General features: G+C 36.4%; 1 protein-coding gene and 1 non-coding gene across 14 annotated transcripts in view; one reads left to right on the top strand and one right to left on the bottom strand.

The window, feature by feature from the left end:
* CEP112 (centrosomal protein 112) overlaps positions 1-25,617 on the bottom strand; it is a 470,205-nt gene that overhangs the window by 357,574 nt on the left and 87,014 nt on the right. For all 13 annotated transcript variants that reach the window (XM_049859721.1, XM_049859720.1, XM_049859713.1 and 10 more), the window contains 3 exons: positions 24,667-24,766; positions 21,355-21,473; positions 16,866-17,009 (listed from right to left, as the gene is read on the bottom strand). In XM_049859721.1, coding sequence (XP_049715678.1) covers positions 16,866-17,009; positions 21,355-21,473; positions 24,667-24,766 — 363 coding nt within the window. The remainder of the gene's footprint in view (positions 1-16,865; positions 17,010-21,354; positions 21,474-24,666; positions 24,767-25,617) is intronic.
* On the top strand, positions 21,010-21,116 carry LOC126063432 (U6 spliceosomal RNA). Its single transcript, XR_007514372.1, has one exon. It is a non-coding gene; the product is annotated as a U6 spliceosomal RNA (small nuclear RNA).

Below are 25,617 nucleotides of genomic sequence, written 5' to 3'. Positions count from 1 at the left end.
AGAAAATCAATCACTGTAATACACCACACTAAAAGAACAAAGGAGGAGAACCACATGATCATCTCAATTGATGTAGAAATGCATTTAAAAAAAACCAACACCTTCTGACGATAAAAAAGAAATAGCAATAATACCACGTAATTTTTTTCAGAAAACAGAGGACAAAGGAACATTCTCCAACTTATTTATGAGGCCAGAATTGTCCTAATATCATAATGTGAAAGAAGATAATAAAGAAAAGACAACTGAATACTAACATCCTCATGACTATAAATGCAAAAATGTGTAATAAAATATTATTAAATTGAATCCAGCAATATATAAAAAGATAGTACATCTTGACCGAGGAAGTTCTGTCACAAGGATACAATGCAAGGTTGGCTTAACATTTAAAATCCAATCAATATATTTCACCATATTAACAGAATAAAGAAAGGAAATAACATGATCATCTCAATAAGCATGGAAAAAGCACTTGATAAAATTTAACACCTATTCATGATACAAACTCTGAAAACTCTCCACATTGAAATACAAAGAACTTCTTCAACCTGATAAAAGGCAATCCACAAAAAATCCTACAAATATGATAATTAATTGGGAAATAGTAAATGCTTTCACACTAAAAAAGGAAACCGGGAAAGAATGTCTAGTTTCTCAATTTCTAGAGATGATAAAAATCCTGTATCTTGATTGTGGTATTAGTTATACGACTGTACACATTTGTCGAAACTCACTGAATTGTACATAAAGAAGATAAATTTTAGTGTATTTAAGTTATACTGCAGTAAACCTATGTAAAAAGACTTAAATATAAAAATTACCATTTAAAATAGCATCAAAATATATTAATTCTTTAGGAATAAAGTGGACAAAAAAATGTGGAAGACCCACACACCAAAAACTACAAAACTATTTCTTGTCAGGGAAGGATACAGTTGATAGTTATTAAACAATGATTGATAAATTAAGAAATGATCCAAACTTAGGTTCTTAAAACTCTCACAGATGAAGATCAACCAAATAGAGATCCTAATCAAAGATCACCAATGACCAAAAAAAAAAAGCAATTAATTTAGAATGCCCAAGAATTTAATATAGAAATATGTATTTAAATATATAAAATAATTTAATGTAATAGAATTATAAGATAAACATTAAAATATATTAAATATTTAAAGAAAAAAGATAAAATTTCAAATATACATATATATGAAAGCTGCAGTAGACATCAAAGATGACCAGCATCACACAAGAACGGAGGCTCAGTGGGACATCAGTACCTACACCAAACATGTGAGCAGCAGAAGCCCCCAAATTATTGCAGGACCCAAGGGGGCACTTTGCAAATCAGTTGGGATTTTCCTTTTGCAAAGGTACTGCTCAGTTTTCACACTGCACAAAAGTTTAAGTACTAATCAATTGGGTATGGATGGAGGAGAACTCCATGTAATTGAAACTAGTGCTATCTGATAATGCCATTTCAAAGTGAAGGCCATTTGGCTTAGGTCTCAGCCAGACTACAAAGCAGCCTCACACTCCAAAATATCATTTGTTCTACTAGTGGGAAAATACCCTTGAAAGGCCCACTGGAGAGGCTCACTTTGGCTTCCTCCAAACATGGTACCCACAAGTCATGTAAGATCATCCTTACCTCCACCTTGTGCCGTTGATACGCAAGCATCCACAGCATCGGAAACACTGAGACTTTCTTTGAAAGGGTCTTGGAAACAGCTTTAAATGCTCAGCAATAGATGAATGGATAAACATATTGTGGTGTATACATACAATGGAACAGTATTCAACCATAAAAAAGAGTAAAGTACTGATAGGTGCTACAACATGGATGAACCTCAAAAACGCTATGCTGAGTGAAAGAAGGCAGACACAAAAGGTTACCTATTTTATGATTCCATTTACATAAAATATCCAGAATACGTAAATCTATAAAACAGAAGGTAGATCAGTGGTTGCTAGGGACCGGGATGAGGGGGAAATAGAAAGAAACTGATTAACCGACAAAGGATTTAACTTTGGAATAACAGCAATATTTTGAAACTAGACAAAGGGTGGTGGTTGTACAATACTGTGAATGTGCTAAATGTCACTGAGTTGTTCTCTTTAAGATGGTTGATTTTTATGTTATGTGAATTTCACCTTAATCAGTTATTTCTTAAATGACTAGGCAACTTTACAAAGTTCCAAAAAGTACTTTTAAAAATATGATTACTGACATCAAAAGCACACAGAAGAATTTCTGCTTCATATAATAGTAGCTTAGTAATTCAGACCAATCCGATCTCTCTATACATTCAGAAAAGGTGGACAAAATGAAAAAGCCACAGACTGGGAGAAAATACTTGCAAAACACATATCTGATAAAGACAAGTATCCTAAATATACAAAGAACTCTTAAAACTCCAGTTAAAAAACAAGCAACTCAATTTAAAAACAGGCAGAAGATCTGCACAGATACCTTAAAAGGATGCACAGAAAGCAAACAGACACAAGAAAAGATGCTCAGCATGATCTGTCATTGTTGCTGCTGCTGTTAGGTGCCATCGAGTTGGCCACCATGCTGGCCCCAAGCGTTAGAGCACAACTGCTCCGTAGTTTTCTTGGCTATAATCTTTACAGAGGCAGTTCGCCAGGCCTTTCTCCTGCCGGTATACCGGATGGGTTCAAACTGCCAACTTTTAGATTAGCAGCCAATAGCAAACTGCTTGCACCACCCAGGCTCCTTAATTTGTCATTGGAGAAGCGAAAATTAAAACACTAATGAGATACCACTACACACCCATTAGACTGCCTAAAATCCAACAACAACAACAATAATTGTTAATATCAAATGCTGACAAGGATGCAGAGCAATAGAAATTCATTGCTAGTGGGAACGCCAAACATACAGCCCCTTTGGAAGACAGTTTGGCAGTTTATTATAAAGCTACAGTAACAGTCTTCCAACAGAATCCAGCAATCGTGTGCCTTTTACCCAAGTGATTTGAAAACTTATGTCCACGCATTAAAAAAAAAAAAAAACCCTGCAAGTGAACGTTTGTAACAGCTTTACTCACAATTACCCAAAACTGGAAGCAACCAAGGTGTTCCTCGGTGAGTGGACAGATAAAAAAATGGTTACATCCGTATAATGGAGCATTACTCAGTGATAAAAAAGAAAGGAGAGGTCAAGCCAAGTTTCTTATTGTTGATGTGAGAACTGACAGAGAAGCAAGAGTAGGAGAGTAGAATAATCAGTGTGGCAATGGATTAGAGTTACAGACATCAGTAGGGACTCATATTTAACTTAACATACAGAGATGGTTACATATAGAAACAATTATAGATTCATACAAACACACATGTATTTCCTTGCTCTGTCAGCTGAGAAGACCTAAAAGAAACAACATCCCAACAGCAACAAGCACGTCTAGCATCCAGATCTTAATTCTGGATGTCCACGTAACCCACGCTGGAAGGAGTATCTCAGACGTGCAAAAGAATCAACTGAAAGAGCTCAGAACGGCCAAAGCTGGAACAATCTGAGCAATGAAATAAAGGAGCATTAGACTATAACCCAATGTATAAAATACATATCCATCAGTCTATACTGATATAAACAAATGATTGAATAAATTAATAAACAGGGGAGAAGAGAAAAATCTCCCATGTGGAAAAATTCCTAACAATTTATATAGGACTTCATGCTCAAGGACAAGGAGCATAATTTCCTAGCCCTTAAGTGTGAGCTGCACACAGTGGCTTCCTTCCAAAGAGTACAGAATGGAGGAATTAACTTCACAGTGGAGAAATCCAGCAAACAGTACCTCAGCCAGGTCATGATAAATCATGATGACCATATGTACCCTTGATATACCCAGTGATATACGGTGTGATGAAAATGGCACTTTACCACTGTGATTGTCTTCTCAAAACCCATAACCCCAGTCTAATTATGAGAAAAGCCATCAGACCAATTCCAATAGACGGACTTCCTACAACATGCCTGACCAGTACTCCTCAACACTGTCAACGTCACAAAACAGGAAAGTCTGAGAAAAAACTGTCACAGACAAGAGGAACCTAAGGAAATACAGCAATTAAATGTAATTGAAAAGAAAAAGAACATTAGGTAAAAACTAGGGAAATCTAAATAAACTACAGACTTTAGTTAATAATAATGTATCAACATCAGTTCATTAACTGTAACGAATGTACCACAGTAATCTAAGATATTAATTATAAGAGAAATTGGATAAGGGGTATATGGGAAGTCTTCTCAGTTTTTAAAAAATATAAAGCTGTTCTAAAAAAGTCTGTTTTTTTCAAAATAGTTATTTATTCAAAATGACAAACTGGTATTATTTTGGAGTTTCTCCTTTACAGTTGTTGTGAGGTTACGGGGTAAGGAATACTGGTGAAGACTACAAAATGCCAAAGGAGTTACTCTATGAATTACCATATGTCACTACTAACAATAGTTAACAAAATACTTCAGGTGTATAAGTTCTCTGTACTTTTTAAGGGAGGAACTCTTAACTTGGGTATCAGGTCATGGGTGGTACTCAGGGTGTCAGTGAATCTGAATGGAAAAAAAAAAAGTTCATCTTTATATTTAGGAGCCCCTGGTGGCACAGCGGTTAAAGCGTTTGGCTGCTAACCAAAGAGGTCAGCATTTCGAACTCACCAGCTGCTCTGCAAGAGAAAGATGTAGCAGTCTGCTTCCATAAAGATTTACAGCCTTAGAAACTCTATGGGGCAGTTCTACTCTGTCCTACAGGGTCACTGTGAGTTGGAATAGGTTCAACGGCATACAACAACAACAAATGAACTTTACCATTTCTCTCCAATTATGATTACAGGCACAAACCAATGTAGTATTAGCAATTCCTGTAACAAGAGAAATCACAGATATTTTTATAGTACAACATAATGTTGGATAATCAATGTCTTAGGCTGCGTTCTCTAGAGAAGGAAAACCAGTGAAGTGTCCACATGTATATAGAGAGACAGAGAAAGAGAGAAATTTATACCAAGGAAATGGTTTGCATAGTTGTAGAGGCTGGAAAGTCCCAAGTTCGTGGGACAGGCTAGAGGCTTCCCCTGACTCATATAGCTGCAGGGACTGGCAAATCCAAGGTTGGCAGGTCAGACAACAGGCCTCTGGTTCACAGGCTGTGGAGGCCAACAAATCCAAGATGGGCAGGTAATCTGGCAGCCAGCTGGCTCACAGACTGTGGAGGCTGACGAATTCCAAAATCAGAAGGTAAGCTGCTAGCTCAAGTTCCAAGAATCAGAGTTCAGATGAACAGGAGCCAGCTGCAGGATCCAGAGCAAGCAAAAGCCTTACCAGAAAGTCCACCTACATTGGATGCAGGCCACACCTCCAAGGAAACTTTCTTTCAACTGATTGTCTACTTATAGTAGACCCTACCATGGAGGTGATCACATTATTATACAACTGCCAAACTACATCATAACTGCCAAACGCACTGAGAATCATGGCCCAACCACATTGACACACAATCTTAAAGATCACAATCACTAAATATTATTTAGCTTTATCATTATTCAGAAATTACAGTAGTTAATAGGCCCATTGATAATCTTGATATTTACCACATTAGTAAAAAAGCATATACATGACTTTATCACACTTTTAGTTTATTAATATTTTACAACAGTATCTCAATATAGTTTCTTTTCTTTGTAATCTTATATATTTTATTAAATTTAAAAATATTATTCTGAGAAGCAGTACGTAGGCCTCACCAAATTGCCAAAGAGGTCCATGCACACAAAAAGGTTCAGAACTCCACTTACACAGCCTAGAATCTCAATTAAGCTACCCACAGACTAGGAGTGTGCCTTAACCCTGATATGAACAGAACCCTACCATCTTACAGCCTTCATCTCCCCCAAGCATCTAATCATTCTGCTATAATATCTCTATCTACAAGTTCTAATATTTGTTTTAAAAATCCATTGTTCACATGTTTTAACTATGAGTTTCACACAAGAAAACACCAGCCAATGTCAAAAGTTAGAAGTCTAGTAACCTATGCAAGTGTCTGGTTAAAATAAAGGACACCGAAACAAAAGAAACCCCAACCAAAAAGAAAACAGCCTGTAAGAACAACAAAATAGAGAAACTAATTCTCAGTGACAGTCTCATCTTTCATCGTAAGCCATGCCTTGAACTCTACCTTGTTTAATTATTAAATCAAGAGCTGCTCAGCTGTATCTGTCTAGTTTTGATGGTTCTTAAATTCAATCCTGCTGACAGACTCTGTCTGTTTTTCTCTATATTTAAACCCTGGTGGTACAGTGGTTAAGAGCTATGCTAACTAAAAGGTCAGCAGTATGAATCAACCAGGTGCTCCTTGTAAACCCTATGAGGTAGTTCTACTCTGTCCTATAGGGTCATTGTGAGTTGGAATAGACTCAACGGCAGCAGGTTTGGTTTTTTTTTTTTTTTAATAACTTTTATTAAGCTTCAAGTGAACGTTTACAAATCCAATCAGTCTGTCACATATAAGTTTACATACATCTCACTCCCTACTCCCACTTGCTCTCCCCTCTTGAGTCAGCCCTTTCAGTCTCTCCTTTCTTGATTGAGTGTTGTCTTTCCCTTCACCTAAAGCAGTTCTTATCTACTGATTAATCAATAAAAAACCCTCTCCCACCCTCCCTCCCTCCCCCCCTCGTAACCACAAAAGTATGTGTTCTTCTCAGGTTTACTATTTCTCAAGATCTTATAATAGTGGTCTTATACAGTATTTGTCCTTTTGCCTCTGACTAATTTCGCTTAGCATAATGCCTTCCAGGTTCCTCCATGTTATGAAATGTTTCAGAGATTCGTCACTATTCTTTATAGATGCGTAGTATTCCATTGTGTGAATATACCACAATTTATTTAACCATTCATTCGTTGATGGACACCTTGGTTGCTTCCAAATTTTTGCTATTGTAAACAGAGCTGCAATAAACATGGGTGTGCATATATCTGTTTGTATGAAGGCTCTTGTATCCCTAGGGTATATTCCCAGGAGTGGAATTTCTGGGTTGTATGGTAGTTCTATTTCTAACTGTTTAACATAACGCCAGATAGATTTCCAAAGTGGTTGTACCATTTTACAATCCCACCAGCAGTGTATGAGAGTTCCAATCTCTCCGCAGCCTCTCCAACATTTATTGTGTGTTTTGGATTAATGCCAGCCTTGCTGGTGTGAGATGGAATCTCATCGTAGTTTTAATTTGCATTTCTCTAATGGCTAATGATCGAGAGCATTTTCTCATGTTATCTGTTGGCTGCCTGAATATCTTCTTTAGTGAAATGTGTGTTCATATCCTTTGCCCACTTCTTGATTGGGTTGTTTGTCTTTTTGTGGTTGAGTTTTGACAGAACCATGTAGATTTTAGAGATCAGGCGCTGGTCGGAGATGTCATAGCTGAAAATTCTTTCCCAATCTGTAGGTGGTCTTTTTACTCTTTTGGAGAAGTCTTTAGATGAGCATAGGTGTTTGATTTTTAGGAGCTCCCAGTTATCGGGTTTCTCTTCATCATTTTTGGTAATGTTTTGTATTCTGTTTATACCTTGTATTAGGGCTCCTAGGGTTGTCCCAATTTTTTCTTCCATGATCTTTATCGTTTTAGTCTTTATGTTTAGGTCTTTGATCCACTTGGAGTTAGTTTTTGTGCATGGTGTGAGGTATGGGTCCTGTTTCATTCTTTTGCAAATGGATATCCAGTTATGCCAGCACCATTTGTTAAAAAGGCTACCTTTTCTCCAATTAATTGACACTGGTCCTTTGTCAAATATCAGCTGCTCATACGTGGATGGATCTATGTCTGGGTTCTCAATTCTGTTCCATTGGTCTATGTGCCTGTTGTTGTACCAGTACCAGGCTGTTTTGACTACTGTGGCTGTATAATAGGTTCTGAAGTCAGGTAAAGTGAGGCCTCCCACTTTCTTCTTCTTTTTCACTAGTGCTTTGCTTATCCAGGGCTTCTTTCCCTTCCATATGAAATTGGTGATTTGTTTCTCTATCCCCTTAAAATATGACATTGGAATTTCGATCGGAAGTGCGTTAAATGTATAGATGGCTTTTGGTAGAATAGACATTTTTACTATGTTAAGTCTTCCTATCCATGAGCAGGGTATGTTTTTCCACTTAAGTATGTCCTTTTGAATTTCTTGTAGTAGAGCATTGTAGTTTTCTTTGTATAGGTCTTCTACATCCTTGGTAAGATTTATTCCTAAGTATCTTATCTTCTTGGGGGCTACTGTGAATGGTATTGATTTGGTTATTTCCTCTTCGGTGTTCTTTTTGTTGATGTAGAGGAATCCAAGTGATTTTTGTATGTTTATCTTATAACCTGAGACTCTGCCAAACTCTTCTATTAGTTTCAGTAGTTTTCTGGAGGATTCCTTAGGGTTTTCTGTGTATATAATCATGTCATCTGCAAATAGTGATAACTTTACTTCTTCCTTGCCAATCCGGATACCTTTTATTTCTTTGTCTAGCCTAATTGCCCTGGCTAGGACTTCTACCATGATGTTGAATAAGAGTGGTGATAAAGGGCATCCTTGTCTGGTTCCCGTCCTCAAGGGAAATGCTTTCAGGTTCTCTCCATTTAGAGTGATATTGGCTGTTGGCTTTGCATAGATGCCCTTTATTATGTTGAGGAATTTTCCTTCAATTCCTAATTTGGTAAGAGTTTTTATCATAAATGGGTGTTGGACTTTCTCAAATGCCTTTTCTGCATCAATTGATAAGATCATGTGGTTTTTGTCTTTTGTTTTATTTACGTGATGGATTACATTAATGGTTTTTCTGATATTAAACCAGCCTTGCATACCTGGTATAAATCCCACTTGATCAGGGTGAATTATTTTTTTATGTGTTGTTGGATTCTATTGGCTAGAATTTTGTTGAGGATTTTTGCATCAATGTACATGAGGGATATAGGTCTATAATTTTCTTTTTTTGTAATGTCTTTACCTGGTTTTGGTATCAGGGAGATGGTGCCTTCATAGAATGAGTTGGGTAGTATTCCGTCTTTTTCTATGCTTTGGAATACCTTCAGAAGTAGTGGTGTTAACTCTTCTCTGAAAGTTTGGTAGAACTCTGCAGCGAAGCCGTCCGGGCCAGGGCTTTTTTTTGTTGGGAGTTTTTTGATTACCGTTTCAATCTCTTTTTTTGTTATGGGTCTATTTAGTTGTTCTACTTCTGAATGTGTTAGTTTAGGTAGGTAGTGTTTTTCCAGGAATTCATCCATTTCTTCTAGGTTTTCAAATTTGTTAGAGTACAATTTTTCATAATAATCTGAAATGATTCTTTTAATTTCATTTGGTTCTGTTGTGATGTGGTCCTTCTCGTTTCTTATTCAGGTTATTTGTTTCCTTTCCTGTATTTCTTTAGTCAGTCTAGCCAATGGTTTATCAATTTTGTTAATTTTTTCAAAGAACCAGCTTTTGGCTTTGTTAATTCTTTCAATTGTTTTTCTGTTCTCTAATTCATTTAGTTCAGCTCTAATTTTTATTATTTGTTTTCTTCTGGTGCCTGATGGGTTCTTTTGTTGCTCACTTTCTATTTGTTCAAGTTGTAGGGACAGTTCTCTGCTTTTGGCTCTTTCTTCTTTTTGTATGTGTGCATTTATTGATATAAATTGGCCTCTGAGCACTGCTTTTGCTGTGTCCCAGAGGTTTTGATAGGAAGTATTTTCATTCTCGTTGCTTTCTATGAATTTCCTTATTCCCTCCTTGATGTCTTCTATAACCCAGTCTTTTTTCAGGAGGGTATTGTTCATTTTCCAAGTATTTGATTTCTTTTCCCTAGTTTTTCTGTTATTGATCTCTAGTTTTATTGCCTTGTGGTCTGAGAAGATGCTTTGTAATATTTCGATGTTTTGGACTCTGCAAAGGTTTGTTTTATGACCTAATATGTGGTCTATTCTAGAGAATGTTCCATGTGCGCTAGAAAAAAAAGTATATTTTGCAGCAGTTGGGTGGAGAGTTCTGTATAAGTCAATGAGGTCAAGTTGGTTGATATTGTTGTAATTAGATCTTCCGTGTCTCTATTGAGCTTCTTACTGGATGTCCTGTCCTTCTCCGAAAGTGGTGTGTTGAAGTCTCCTACTATAATTGTGGAGGTATCTATCTCACTTTTCAATTCTGTTAAAATTTGATTTATGTATCTTGCAGCCCTGTCATTGGGTGCACAAATATTTAATATGGTTATGTCTTCCTGATCAATTGTCCCTTTTATCATTATGTAGTGTCCTTCTTTATCCTTTGTGGTGGATTTAAGTCTAAAGTCTATTTTGTCAGAAATTAATATTGCTACTGCTCTTCTTTTTTGCTTATTGTTTGCTTGATATACTTTTTTCCATCCTTTGAGTTTTAGTTTGTTTGTGTCTCTAAGTCTAAGGTGTGTCTCTTGTAGGCAGCATATAGATGGATCGTGTTTCTTTATCCAATCTGTGACTCTCTGTCTCTTTATTGGTGCATTTAGTCCATTTACATTCAGGGTAATTATAGATAAATAAGTTTTTAGTGCTGTCATTTTGATGCCTTTTTATGTGTGTTGTTGACAATTTCATTTTTCCACATACTATTTTGTGCTGAGGCGTTTTTCTTAGTAAATTGTGAGATCCTCACTTTCATGATGTTTGACTTTATGTTAGTTGAGTCGTTACGTTTTTCTTGGCTTTTATCTTTAGTTATAGGGTTGTTATACCTTTTTGTGGTTACCTTATTATTCACCCCTATTTTTCTAAGTAAAAACCTAACTTGTATTGTTCTATATCGCCTTGTATCACTCTCCATATGGCAGTTCAATGCCTACTGTATTTAGTCCCTCTTTTTGATTATTGTGATCTTTTACCTATTGACTTCCATGATTCCCTGTTATGTGTATTTTTTTTTTTTTTAATTAATCTCAATTTGTTTGTTTTTGTGATTTCCCTATCTGAGTTGGTATCAGGACGTTCTGTTTTGTGACCTTGTGTTGTGCTGATATCTGATATTATTGGTTCTCTGACCAAACAATATCCTTTAGTATTTCTTGTAGCTTTGGTTTGGTTTTTGCAAATTCTCTAAACTTGTGTTTGTCTGTAAATATCTTAATTTCGCCTTCATATTTCAGAGAGAGTTTTGCTGGATATATGATCCTTGGCTGGCAGTTTTTCTCCTTCAGTGTTCTGTATATGTCGTCCCATTCCCTTCTTGCCTGCATGGTTTCTGCTGAGTAGTCTGAACTTATTCTTATTGATTCTCCCTTGAAGGAAACCTTTCTTTTCTCCCTGGCTGCTTTTAATATTTTCTGTTTATCTTTGGTTTTGGTGAGTTTGATGATAATATGTCTTGGTGTTTTTCTTTTTGGATCAATCTTAAATGGGGTTCGATGAGCATCTTGGATAGATATCCTTTCGTCTTTCATGATGTCAGGGAAGTTTTCTGTCAGGAGTTCTTCAACTATTTTCTCTGTGTTTTCTGCCCCCCTCCCTGTTCTGGGACTCCAATCATCCGCCGGTTATCCTTCTTGATAGAGTCCCACATAATTCTTAGGGTTTCTTCATTTTTTTTAATTCTTTTATCTGATTTTTTTTCAGCTATGTTGGTGTTGATTCCCTGGTCCTCCAGATGTCCCAGTCTGCATTCTAATTGCTCGAGTCTGCTCCTCTGACTTCCTATTGCGTTGTCTAATTCTGTAATTTTATTGTTAATCTTTTGGATTTCTACATGTTGTCTGTCTATGGATTCTTGCAACTTATTAATTTTTCCACTGTGTTCTTGAATAATCTTTTTGAGTTCTTCAACAGTTTTATCGGTGTGTTCCTTGGCTTTTTCTGCAGTTATCCTAATTTCATTTGTGATATCTTTAAGCATTCTGTAAATTAGTTTTTTATATTCTGTATCTGATAATTCCAGGATTGTATCTTCATTTGGGAAAGATTTTGATTCTTTTGTTTGGGGGGTTGGAGAAGCTGTCATGGTCTGCTTCTTTAAGTGGTTTGATATGGATTGTTGTCTCCGAGCCATCACTGGGAAACTAGTTTTTCCAGAAAATCCGCTAAAAAAAAAATGCAGTCAGACCCCTATCAGAGTTCTCCCTCTGGCTCAGGCTATTTGGATGTTAATGAAGCCGCCTGCGTCCAGTCCAAATCCCGGCAAGACGGTTCCCCGGCTGGGACGCTGCTCTTCCTGCTCCAAGACCAGTCACTGCCTCCCGGGGACTTCTCCTACCGGCTGCGTCCCACGCCGCCCGTGGAACCGGCTGGTCTCCCTCCCGGGGTTAGTTCAGGGGGGTGGAGCAGCTCTCTGTGCTTGTGCCGTACCTGACTGGTACGCTGGCTCCAGGCTCTGGAAACAATCGCTGCTTCTCCGTATTAGTTCGTTCTCCGTCTCTAAATCTGTGTTTGATGTTCAGGGTTCGTAGATTGTTATGTATGTGATCGATTCACTTGTTTTTCTGTGTCTTTGTTGTAAGAGGGATCCGAGGTAGCGTCTGCCTAGTCCGCCATCTTGGCTCCGCCCTCTGGTTTGGTTTTTTTATGGCATGGTCTGAATGCTGATTTTTAAATTCAGTTTTCATTAAAAATAGGAAGCTATTTCTCTGATAGTGACCTTTGGGCTCTAACCTATCACTTTCCTTTGCATCGGAAATTCGTAAAAATTAAAAATTCCATTGTGAAAGATTTTTCTCTCTTCATATTATTTAACTAATAAAACATACCAATGCAGTAAACATTTTAGGGAATCAGTAGGTTTCACAAATTTAAACTTTAAAATTACTTGGCATATTTCATTTACTTTTATGAAAATTTGGGGTGTTGAAATGATGAAAATATATTTCAGATTTAAATTTGGTTTTTATCCATAGCTTTGAATAACATTATTCTGTTGACTATTCAAATAACATATTTTTTATTTTACCCCATAGACCTGATCTACCTCCACCCTTCTCCATTCACTCAGTTCTCACCTCCCAGATTGATACACACATCCAAGCCACCAGGCTCTCTTGTCTGGACTACTTTGATGGCCTCCTAATTGGTCTTCCTGCTTCCATTCTTGGTCCTCTGCTTTTTGTTCTCCACACAATATTTTTAAAATATTAGATGGTATGATTTATATGCTTCCAACCAACTAATAATAAGAGAAGGAAATAGAATGTGTAGCTAATTACATCCATGAACAACTGCCTCCTTTGCCATGAGAACACAAGAACTGGATGGTGCCCAGCTACCATTATTGAACAGTTTGATCAAAGGTTCTATAGAAGAATCCCAACCAAAAGGGGGAAAATGAAGAACAGAACTTCAAATTCTCATGGAATCCAGACTTTCTGAAGCCATGGAGGCTGGATGAACCCCTAAAACTATTGCCCTGAGATAATCTTTAAACCTTAAACTAAAAATATCCCCTGAAGTCTTCTTAAAACCAAAAAAATTGTTTAGCTTAACTAGTAAAGAGTATCTGCCCTTGAGCATTACGTGCTCTTTTAAGGTTTTTCTACCTACGTGGGATCAAACCGACAACTTGAAAGATGAGGTAGGAGCCTTAGGGGGCAGTGAGCTTATGCTGATGGGGAGGAACAACTCAGAAAAGGAGAGTGAGAATGGCTGCATCACTTGAAGAATGTAATCCATGTCTCTGAATTGTACATATAGAAATTGCTGAATTGGTGTATGCCTTGCTGGGTATATTTTCAGCAACAACAAAAAATAAATAAAAATTAAAAAAGAATTAAATACAAACGTACTAAAAAATTGCTGAACTGTACATTTTAAACTGGAAGAATTTTACAGTATATAAATTATACCTCAATAAAGTGTTAATTAAAAAAAAGAATTAAATACAATGACCTACAAGGCTTTATCTTATTTATTCCCTGATTATTTTCCTTGCCTATTGTTCACAGTGCTCCATCCACAACACCTCCTTACTGTTCTCTGAACTTGCCCAATACTTCTGGTTTTAGGGTCTTTGAATTGGTTGTTCCCTCAGCCTGAAATGCACTATCTCAGACTATCACATGGCTTCCTCCCATACATCAGGTTTGTACCTAAATGCCCCATCTTCAAATAAGCTGTCTCTAACTACATCATCTAAAGTAACACTCTCCTCCAGTACTTCCTCACACAAGTGTTGCTCAACCTTTCCATTTATTATTGCCCACCTAAGAGGCGCCATTAAATATTTTCTTCAAATTGCCCCCCATGAAACTTTAATGCCATATACATACTATGCGTCTTTTTATAAGTTGTGCCCTTTGGAAATCTATACACCACTATGGTATCTTAAGATTTTTCAATAACAAGAACCAGTTTCTGCCCTCTTATAAAGACAACATTGGTCCCATTGACAAGGCATGTCTTACACTGACTGCTTTTTCATCATATTCCTTATTACTATCAGACATCTGGTCTGCTTATTGGCTCTCACCCCCTTTAAAATGTAAGCATCAGTGGGCAGGGACTTTTTGCTCACCACGTGTCCCCAGCATATTGAATATTGCCTGGCACATATCAGGTGCTCAGTAAATGCTTGTTGTACATGAACAAATGTAATTTTGAAATAGTGTGAGCCAAAACTACTTACAGCTTTTCATTTTTTGTGAAGTACACTTCATTTTTGTTAACTTACTTAATATAATAATGGTTGAGAAAACTGTGAACAGGAAAAGTAAAAACAGATAAAAATGAATTCAGGGGTAAGACTGATACTTATTGTCATAATAAGCCATATTAGTTTGATTAACTGCTAAAGATAGGTCCCAAATTTGACTCTGAGAAAGTAAAAAACATGACCATTTACAAGGATCTATCTTATCATGTGTATATTAAGCCTACCTTCTTTTCAAATCAAGGACCTATTTTTCAAATTTTTCATTTTTAAAAAGGAATACACAACTGAAGAAAAAAGATAATTGTTTTACCTACCAAACTGGCAAAGTTTTTTGTTTTTAATTAAAATGCCAACCGTTGGCCTGAAGATGTAAAAGAATGGGCACTCTCATACAGTTTCGATACGTAGACCGTATTTTTTCTTTCTTTTTTGGCTGTATCTCCTTTCTAAATATTCACTAGTAACCATGTATATCTTTTGCAATAAGAAATATTTTATTTTTAAAGTCAGCAGCATCATCATTATTTAAAATTTTCTGCAAGCTTCAGTCAACATACACTTACAAAAATAAAAAAAAAAACCTGTTGCTGCTGAGTCGATTCCAACTCATAGCAATCCTATAGGACAGAGCAGAATTGCCCCAAAAGGTTTCCAAGGAGCAGCTAGTGGATTCAAAGTGCTGACCTTTTTGTTAGCAGCCGATATAAAATATACTATAAAAAAATACTTGCTACATATGTGTAAAGGGTTAAAATCTATAAGACTTATTATAAGAACAACAGAAATATAAAAGGCCTGGGGAAAAATAACAAACAATGTTCAAAGAGCACCAGAGTTTTGTTTTCTTTTTAATTAACTTGTAAGCTGTTTCTAAAATATATACGCAAAAGGAAAAGGCCGAGAGTAGTCAAGACTCTTCTGATAGACCAGAGTGGAAGACTTTCCTATTAGATATCAAGAGCAACTATTAAGCTATAATAATGATGGCAATACAATACTAGCAGAGCCAGAGAAACTAGCTAATCAATTAGAATAGAGACCTTTGTATATGGAAGTTTGATATATGACAGGTGGCATGGAAGATCAAGAAAAAAGAAGAAATTACTCATAAATTGAACTGTAAAAAATGGCCATCCACCAAGAAAATAATGAAACTAGATTCCTAACTCACACTAGCAGCAAAAAAGAACTCCAGATGGATTAAGGACTAGATGTTAAAATCAAAACTTTAAAGCTTTTAGTAGAATATTTAGGTGAACCTTTCTGCACTAGTAACTAGAGGAAGATGTGTTTATTAACAAGGGACAAAAAGCAACAAGACTAATTTTAAAAACTGATAAATTTGACTTAAAAACTTCCTCATTAAAAGATTTTCCCTCCCTTCAAATCCTGAGGGTTTATGAACTCAATCCAGGGAGGTGGCCTCTCTCCAAAGTTGGATCTCCCTAGGGTTAGCAGAAGGTTTACCTGTTGCAAATAGAAGGCCTACAGGAGTTCAAGAGTGGTCATGTGCTATCTGGGGCTCATTAACCTGAGGCTCACTCCCTCCACTCTACTTGAACAAACTGGAATTGACCCACACAAGGACCTGTCTTCTGGCTTTTCTCCAATACACAATGGAGGAACTGATAAACTCCAGGAACGGAGGCTTGTGGTCCAAAATAACTAGACACCTGCAGAAAGCTATTATGAAATAAAGCCAGTGATAAATGTGTGTATATACAAATAATACTCTAGTACACAGCATACTATAAGAGGGGACGGAGGGAAGGAGAAAGAAAAGAAAGTATCTCTGGATTAAAAATCAATGAAAACACAAGACACAAATGTATAAAGGTCTCTGGGGGTTAAAAAAATGGCATCAAACAATCCATGGTCAATCCCACAGCAAACTTCAAGGGAGTGTCCATTTTCACACATAGGTATGTTTCAAACAGAAAGGTAGGCTTTTTAAAATTCTCTAACACATTCATTTATACACTATACACATCAGGAGCCTTGGTGGTGCAGTGGTTAAGCATTCGGCTGCTAACCAAAAGGTTAGCAGTTCAAATCCACCAGCCACTCCTTGGGAACTCTGGGAGGGGCAGTTCTATTCTGTCCTATACAATCACTATGAGTCAGAAGTGACTTGACGGCACTGGGTTTGGTTTGGCTTTATGCACACCAGGGAGAAATGGGGACAGAGATTAAGAGCACAGTTTCTAAAACTGGCAAGAAATGAGAGACTTACTGTGGCCTGTGTCTGTGCCATGTATTCACCCTCCATCTTATTCAGACGTACATTTGTGTCCTCAAGCAATTCTTGAATATTTTCAGTGTGTTTCTTTTGAAGATCAAACTTTTCCTTTTCCATTTCTGCTACAGCACTGTGAAGCTACAAAATGAAATCAAGAAATGATTCTTCCACTACTATGGAATACACTATTTTTGAATTGAGAAAAAAAATGTTTATATGAGAAAAAAAGTTCCTCTTGTATTTATATGGCAACCTGAAACACACAAGTTATAAAACCCACAAACATTCAAAGTAGAGACATCACATAAAGAACATGATTAAGAAACACTTCATTGTTTTTCTTTACTTTCCTGAATTAAAAATTTTAATGGATGAAAAAATATTAAAGGGAATTATCTGTCTCAGGTAAAAAAAAAAAGCAAATAAATCAGATAATACAAAGTCTCAGCCAAACAAGTATTTATTCATATAATACTTCAATTGATTAACATTATTTCAATGTCTACATTTTATTTGCATGAAATTTTGCACAAAAGTCATGTTAAAAATTGCTTTCTCTCCCGCCCTAACCCCCAACAAGAAACTACTTTTAGTCATTTCATAATATACCCAAAAGCAGAAGCTAAGATGGCATCTGTAAATCAAATGGAGAATAAGTAGAATGGCTAGGAAGAACAGAATATTACATATCCTCATATCCACAGGTCTTTATTTATAAAGATAATAATGATTATACACTGTCTAAATAGATAAAGCTTTAAAAATATATATGCAAACCAAGATAAAGAAAGCAAAGAAGCAAATGTGGGGGGGCCCAGAAAAAGTCCAATGGACAGCTTTCAAAGGTGTTTGAAAGTCATGCTCCCAGCCTGTGGGCCTTCTCCACTTATCTTAATGGGAGCGGGATTCTCTTTGCAACTCCTATCTTCTGCATCCAATCCTGGGCTCGCTCAATGAGTCGGGAGAGCAAGAGTCCAAGACAGTCTAAACGATACATTTGATTCCTCATCCATGAATGTGGGAGAGAGGCAAGGATATGACACATGCAGTGTAGACTCTCATTTGCAAGAAGATATATTAGAGGAACGACAAAGACTCTGAGAGACGGTGGGAACTGGAGGCAGAATGTAGGCAATAATAGTGGTAATTATTGGAAAGGGGTCCAAGAACTTTTCTTTCAGTCTCTAGTGAACAAGAAAAGTGAGGATAGCTCAGGAATAGCCATAGAAAGACCCTTCAGCTTCACAGATTTAACATACGCAGTTTTTACTATTTTTAAGAGGTCAAAAAAAATCCCTGATACATTTTATTTGCATCTTTGCCAAATCATATATTTTAAACTTGTATTATATCTGGTATTCAAAAGTCAGGCACTTAGCTGATACAAGCCCACAGCATCTACATCTCAGTACTGCTTCGTAGCTGTTAACTGACATATACAGTAACGTATCTGTATGGAAGCAATGATACATTACAGTGGTTTCCTCATGTCTGTGGTCTCCAAGAGGTCCTAGGACATATGCTTGCTGAATGTCAAAAGCCTGCTGCATTTATGGCCCATCAATACACAGTGGTTTCTTGGGTATATCCTACAATTGCTTTATAAAGGGGACATGCCTGGGAAAGAATGTCTGTAAATCGGTCCAGGTCAATTAAAATCATTCAAGGAATTTACAGCTGAGACTACAAGGGTAAAAATGGCCCTGGCAAAAACAAGTATATTGTAACCTGACTGATTGGTTTGAGGATCAGATAGGTATATCTGGTCTAATAACATGACTGGAGATGACTAGTACTTATTCATTCACCCAACAAAATTTTATTAGTACTTACTCTGTACCAAGGACAAGGCATCGAAGAGGGCTTTCTCAAACCTAGCAATGAAACGGAGTATAGGTGACTTGGTCTGGGAGGCTTCAAAGGGCAAAATTTCCCTTAGGGATAAACTGCCTATTTTAGCAGTAAATGTTACTAAGCATGCTGTAAAGTACAAATCTTACTAGGGCTTATTCAACCATAAGGGCTATGCCATCATAGCCCTGAAAATGAGTAGGCTCATGTAAAACCCCAAGGAGATTTTTACCTAGGGTGTGGCAACAACTACAAAGTCCTACATGTTGGTCTTTTGCCTGAACTTTTGCCCATGTAGTAAACACATGCCAGAGGAACTAGGAGTCTGTTCTAAACAAGAAAGAAATGTGTGTGTAAAAGGCCACACAGAGGGTGATGGTGCAGCCACTTTAGAAAATAGTCTGGCAGTTCCTCAAAAAGTTAAACATAGACTTACTATAAAAAATGGCCCAGGAATTTCACTTCTAGGTATATACCCAAGAGAATTGAAAATATATGTCCATACAAATACTTGTGCACAAATGTCCACAGCATCATTATTCATGATATCCAAAAAGTGGAAACAACTCAACTATCTATCAACTGATGAATGGATAAATAAAACATGGTATAGCCATACAATGGAATATTATTTGGCCATAAAAAGAAGGTACTGATACATGTTACAATATCGATGAGCCTTGAACACAGTATGTTAAGTGAAAGAAGCCAGTCACAAAAAGCCACATATTGTATGACTCCATTTATATGTATGAAATATCCAGAATAGGCAAATAGGCAGAGACAGAAAGTAGATTAGTGGTTGCCAGGGGCTGGGGAAGGGGAAACCGGGAAGTGACTCCTAATCAGTACAGGGTGTCTTCCTGGAATGATGGGAAGTGTTCTGGAATTACACAGTGGTGATGGCTGCACAGCTTTGAGAATATACTAAAAATGAGCATACTTTAAAGGGGTGAATTTTATGGTATGTGAATAATTCCTCATTATGGCAGAGTAATATTTCATTGTAAATATGTACCACATTTTATCAGTTCATCTGATAACGGATATTTAAGTTGTTTCCACCTTTTGGCTATTGTGAATAGTGCTGCAGTGAACACTGGAACCCTTATTCTTTGCTGTTGGGATTGTAAAACGGGACAGCTACTGTGGAAAACAATTTGGAAGTTCCTCAGAAAGCTTAACAAAGCTTGACAGAGACTGGAGAAACCGGAGAATATGGCCCCTGGACGTCCTTTTAGTTCAGTAATGAAGACACTCTTGAGGTTTGCCCTTCGGCCAAAGATTAGACAGGCCCATAAAACAGAATAGGCTAAAGGAGCATACCAGCCCAGAGGCAAGGAAACCCAAGGTCAAGAAGGGAGAGTGTTGCCATGTCGTGAGGTTGTTAACCAATGTCATAAAACAATATGTGTATTAACTGTTTAATGAGAAGCTAGTTAGTTCTGTAAACCTTCATCTAAAGTACAATTTAAAAAAAAAAAAAACTTCTGTTCTTGCAAAGGCATTATAAAACAATGAAAATGAATGTCAGACTGGGAGGAAAAAAAAAAGCTAAACAAGGAATTACCATATGATTCAGCAATTCCATCCCTTTGTATATATCCAAAATAAATGAAAGCAGGAAACCAAACAGATATGTGTACACCAATGTTCACTGCAGAAAATATTTTTTCTTTATTAAATTAAATGTTCCTCCAAGAATGATTTATTTTCGACAAAAACAAGTTTATGCTATAAATTCTAAAGTATGGATGACACTGTGTTTCTGAAACACCAGGAAAGAAATGATCCAATGGCCTAAATCCAAATTAAAATCCTTTCATTTCCCAAAATCATCCTACTGCTATTTTACTATTAATTTTGCTTAAAATCTATTGGCTATGACAAAAAATTTACAATAGCAATTAAATTAAAAAAGTAGTCAAAAGTCAGCTTTCTATATGAAAATGTATTTTACAGAACATTAGACTTCTAGAAGAAAATACCCCCAAACATGAACAATAGCTATTTTAAGGTTTTTTTTTTTTGGAATTGTGGTAAAAATATGTATAACAAAACATTTGGCAACTCAGCAATATTTACATGTATAATTTGCTGACACTGATTATGTTCATCGTGTCGTGTTATACGACCATCACCGCTACCCTTGCCAAAGTATCCCATCTTTAACAGAAACTCAGTGCCCCAAAGAAGTAATAAATTTCAAGTTATTTTTCTTTTTTCATACTTTTCCGTATTTTTACTGTAAATGCGCATTATTTTTATAATTAAAAATCTTATTTTGATGCTTGCTTCGGCAGCACATATACTAAAATCAGGATGATACAGAGAAGATTAGCATGGCCCCTGCACAAGGATGACATGCAAGTTCATGAAGCATTCCATATTTTTTTAATGTCACAAAAGAGTCGCTATGAGTCGGAATCGACTCGATGGCACTGGGTGTTACTGGGTAATGTCACAAAACAGTATGTGTATAAATTTTTGTATGAGAAATTAACTTGAACTTTAAACTTTCACCTAAAGCACAATTAACAAAAAAAGAATCTTACTTTGAAATACAAAGCTCACACTTTGAAGAACCTCATAGACTTCTATTTCTAACACAGTTTTATCTCATGTAGCTTACCTTTTTCTCCCAATCATTATTCAGAGATTCTGCACTTTGTTCACATATCTTTTTCAGCTCTGCAATCTGGTTTTCTTTAGTCTCTCTGATAATCTGACAGTCACGTATAAGGGTCTGAACTGTCAAAAATGATGAAAATATAGTTAAACCAGTTCTAGATACCACATAAGAGTTTGATTACATAAAATACAGTGTACCAGGTAATAGATAATTCAATTTTTCATCAAGTCTTCTCAGTTCTCTCTTCTCAAATACCTCTTTACTCTTTCTTCTCCATTCCTACCACCATAGCCTTGGTAGAATTCGTCATTACTCACTCCCTTGACAATTTTAACTGTGTGCTAGTCTCAAGTATCATCTTCCTTCAACTGGTCCTCCATTGCTTTAAAGAGGCCTTTCTACAGTGCAAATCCAATTATGTTACTCCCAGGCTTACAACCGTTCTACAATCCCTCTCACCTAAAAAATAAAGGCCAGAAGCTTTTGACATGGAAACCATCTCCTAGGGCTCCCGCACCTCTGCTCATAGCTCTTGCCACTTCCGTATTTTCGACCTGTATTTAAATATACCAAGCAATCTGCACATTCTGGAGGATGTATTCTTTCATATATAACTGCCTAAATATGATCAACTATCTACCTGGAATATCCTTCCCTCCCTAGTTGAAAAACATCTACTCAATTCTTACAGTCTCAATTCAAGTGGCACATTCTTTACGAACCATTCACCAACTCTAATCCTCCCCTAGCAGGGACAGAAAGAAACTCCTCTTTATCCCCACAAAATCCCCCCCAAAAACCAAACCCACTGGTATCAGGTTGATTTTGACTCATAGTGATTCTATAGGACAGAGTAGAACTGTCCCATAGGGTTTCCAAGGCTATAAATCTTTATGGAAGCAGACTGCCACATCTTTCTCCTGCAGAGCAGCTGGTGGGTTCAAAACAGTGACCTTTCAGTTAGCAGCCAAGAGCTTAACCACTGCACCACCAGGGCTCCTTGCTTTAGTACCACAAAACCAAAAACACCAAACCCAGTGCCATCAAGTCGATTCCAACTCACAGAACCTCATATATTTCTCCATTAAATCACATATTACATTATATCTTATGAGTGTTCATTTACCTATTGCCTCCATAAGATTATGTTCACAGAGGACAAAAGCATTTCAACTTTTTATCCACAGGGCCACATAGGCAAGTGCTCAAAAAGTTGTGTATGGAAGGAATAAATCAAGGAACTCATCAGTTCAATATACTGCTGCTCCCAGATACTTGAAAATCATTTCCAAAGTTTGTTACTTAAATGAAAAGTGTTTTAAATTATATAAAATACTTCCCTTATAACATTTTAATTTCTATCTTCTCTTTTCAAAATTATTGAAACTGTCACTGACAAGTGAAATTTTGTTTAATATATGCTTGTCATCTGGATAGTAAGATAAATTCAGCAGTATGTTTTGCTTGAATAGAATATTTTCTCAGCTTACTGAATATGTTCCTTTTCATTTACTTCAAGACAGCAAAATTTTCATAAACACTTCCATTGAAATTTCTTTCACTTATATCTCAACTATGCAACAAATAAGGGAAGAAGCAGAAGAATCCAAGTTAACATAAAATTAGTCTTTAACATCTATAACACATTTCATTTTATGACTCCAAAATTAAACTAAGGTCTGTTTGGAATTTAAAAAGCCCTAATAAACATTATTTTAAAACCCTAGGCATGTGTGAATAGCTTGGTTTGAATCAGGGTAAGAAATGAAAACTTTGAAATAAATTTAAAATATTTTTATAGCCACTGATAATATTTGGGGAAAGAATCTGAAAAAATTTCTAATTATTTTTACCAACATTTAAGGCTGGCTATAAATATACCAATATCTATTTTATTAGTTAACTTATATATGCAGTTGCTATCCTAAATTGTTAAGGGAATTTATTCATTCAGATATAGTCAAGTTTGGTGATTTGGGAGACAGTCATTAAGCCCCAGACAAAAACTGACCTCTCTCCTCTGTCCCCTTATTCATTGCCTATACTTTATCTGGGATTCATCAAATCCTAATGATTTACTCATTAAAAATTTTTCTTCAGTTCCATTCTCACTAACCCAACTGCCCTCATTCATGTATTCTGGATTATCACCTTACACACAAAATTACAGTACAGAAGTAAAACGCCTGGAGTTGGAAAGGGCTTTACATATTACTTATGCCAACCATACTGTTTTATAATGAGCAAGCCAAGGCCCAGCGACTTCCTGATGTCATATATTAAATATTGAATAGCAGAGCTGAGATTGCAGCCTATGTTTTCTACAAGTGGAATGCTCTCTGCCTCACACCATTCTGTCTCTGACTAATGTCACACGCACAGAAGTGGCCTCACCATGTTCAGTAAACTCACCATTACCAGGCTACTCCTCCTAAACATGAGATCCTAAAACTCATCTCCCAAAAATCTTTTTTGGCATACCAACATATACAGGATAAAGTTCAAACTTCTAAATCTGAAATTCAAGGTCATGCTTCATCTAGCTCCAAATCACTATCTTAAGGTTTTCAATCTGTCTCTTAGGTATGGGGTATCTTTTCTAGCTAAGGAAGATTTAAAGGTTCTGTGGCGTCCTTCCCACCTCAGTGTCTGGAACTCTCCTCTCCAGCTATTCAAATCTTACAAATCTTTTAAAGTTTTTTCTCCAAAAAATATGTTCAACACTCTCTCGTGACCGCCTGCTGCATCTACATGTTCAGATCCGTGATCATAGTAATTTTAACACCTGATCAGTGCTTTCTTTGCCTTTTTAATAAGAGTATAAATGGGAAATATTTTTTAAATGGTTTTTCCATCAATCACAATATAGCAGCTATTACACATGAAGTAGGGCTTAATGTACTAAATTGTACTAGATAAAGAGTAATAATTTCCATTTTTTTTTCTTGTGAAAGCCAATAAAGCCTAATCCCATGACTGGCCTCAAGTGACCTAAGGCAGCTCAAGCTTAATGAGGCAGGAAAGAGTTAAGTAGCGGGACTGACAGTGATAGACTTTCAACTCTTTAACCAAACCAACCACCAATACCACATCACGGCATGGGCACATGTTCATGCGCCACCCTCCCCCACCCCAGGCATGCCCAGTTTATCCCCATTCATTTAAAAGTATGGAAACCTATATAAACCTATCCAGTGATGGAAGCCCACATAAACATTCCCATCTATTAAAGTTTAGAAACCAAATTTTGTTTTCTACAGCCACCAAATAAAATTAAAATGCTACTAAAAGATTTACATAACAACACATCACCTTTCTTTTCAAGCTTTCTAATAGTCTCCTCAGTTTCATTCTGTTTTTTCTTGTATAAGGTTTTCAATTCTTCTAGTTCATGATTCTTTCTGTCCAAAATCTGCAAATAAATTTAAAATATTTTAGTATACAGAATTGTTTTAAATATACAACACACAACCTTCTTAAATGATGACAATCTTTTCTGCAAGTCTATCTAAGTTAATCCCATAAGTGGTTTTCCCAAAAAGTTGTAAAAATCACACTTTAGTACATTTAGAAAATGATTAAATATGCTAGAAGAATTGATTATCTGAAAGAAATGTTACCTGTTTCAAATTTTTTCATGTATAAATTTTTAAGGGAACTATAAATAATAAATTAGGTGATTCTCTAAAATATAATTCAGAGACTAAACTGTCATAAAGTACCAGGGAAAAGCCATCAGAAAGCTGACATGGTGGGACAGTAGTATTCACGTCCCCGCTGCCTTGGGATAGAACATGTTTACGTGAGCATGTCCCTGAACGCTCCCACCAGTGCCTGTCTATCGTATTAAAAAAAAAAAAAAAATCGTATTAGCACACAATAATGAGAATTCCCAGGTACATGGGGAGATGACATTTATTAGGCTTCTTTGATATCTTGCCCTGCTATCGTGAATCACAAAAATCAGCTCAAAATGTGTCAAAAACTATGAATATTTTATGTCATTAATTTATATTACGTCGGAAGTTTACATTTTAATAACTTGAAAAAATTCTGTCATGATTTTTAGGCTTCTAAACACATTTACACTCAAAGCTCCTTCCCCCACACACACAAAAAAAATTAAATGTAGGAAAATTAGCAGCAAGAAAAAAATGTGCTAACCAAGGGGGGAAAAAAGAAAACCAAATTGAAAAGGGAGTATAAGTATTAACTTTTCTTATGATTGGGATATACTTCCCATACACTCAAAGTCAGCTAAGC

Source organism: Elephas maximus, chromosome 19 (genome assembly GCF_024166365.1).
Source record: "Elephas maximus indicus isolate mEleMax1 chromosome 19, mEleMax1 primary haplotype, whole genome shotgun sequence".
Taxonomy (NCBI): Eukaryota; Metazoa; Chordata; class Mammalia; order Proboscidea; family Elephantidae; genus Elephas; species Elephas maximus.
This window is presented reverse-complemented; position numbering and strand designations above follow the sequence as displayed.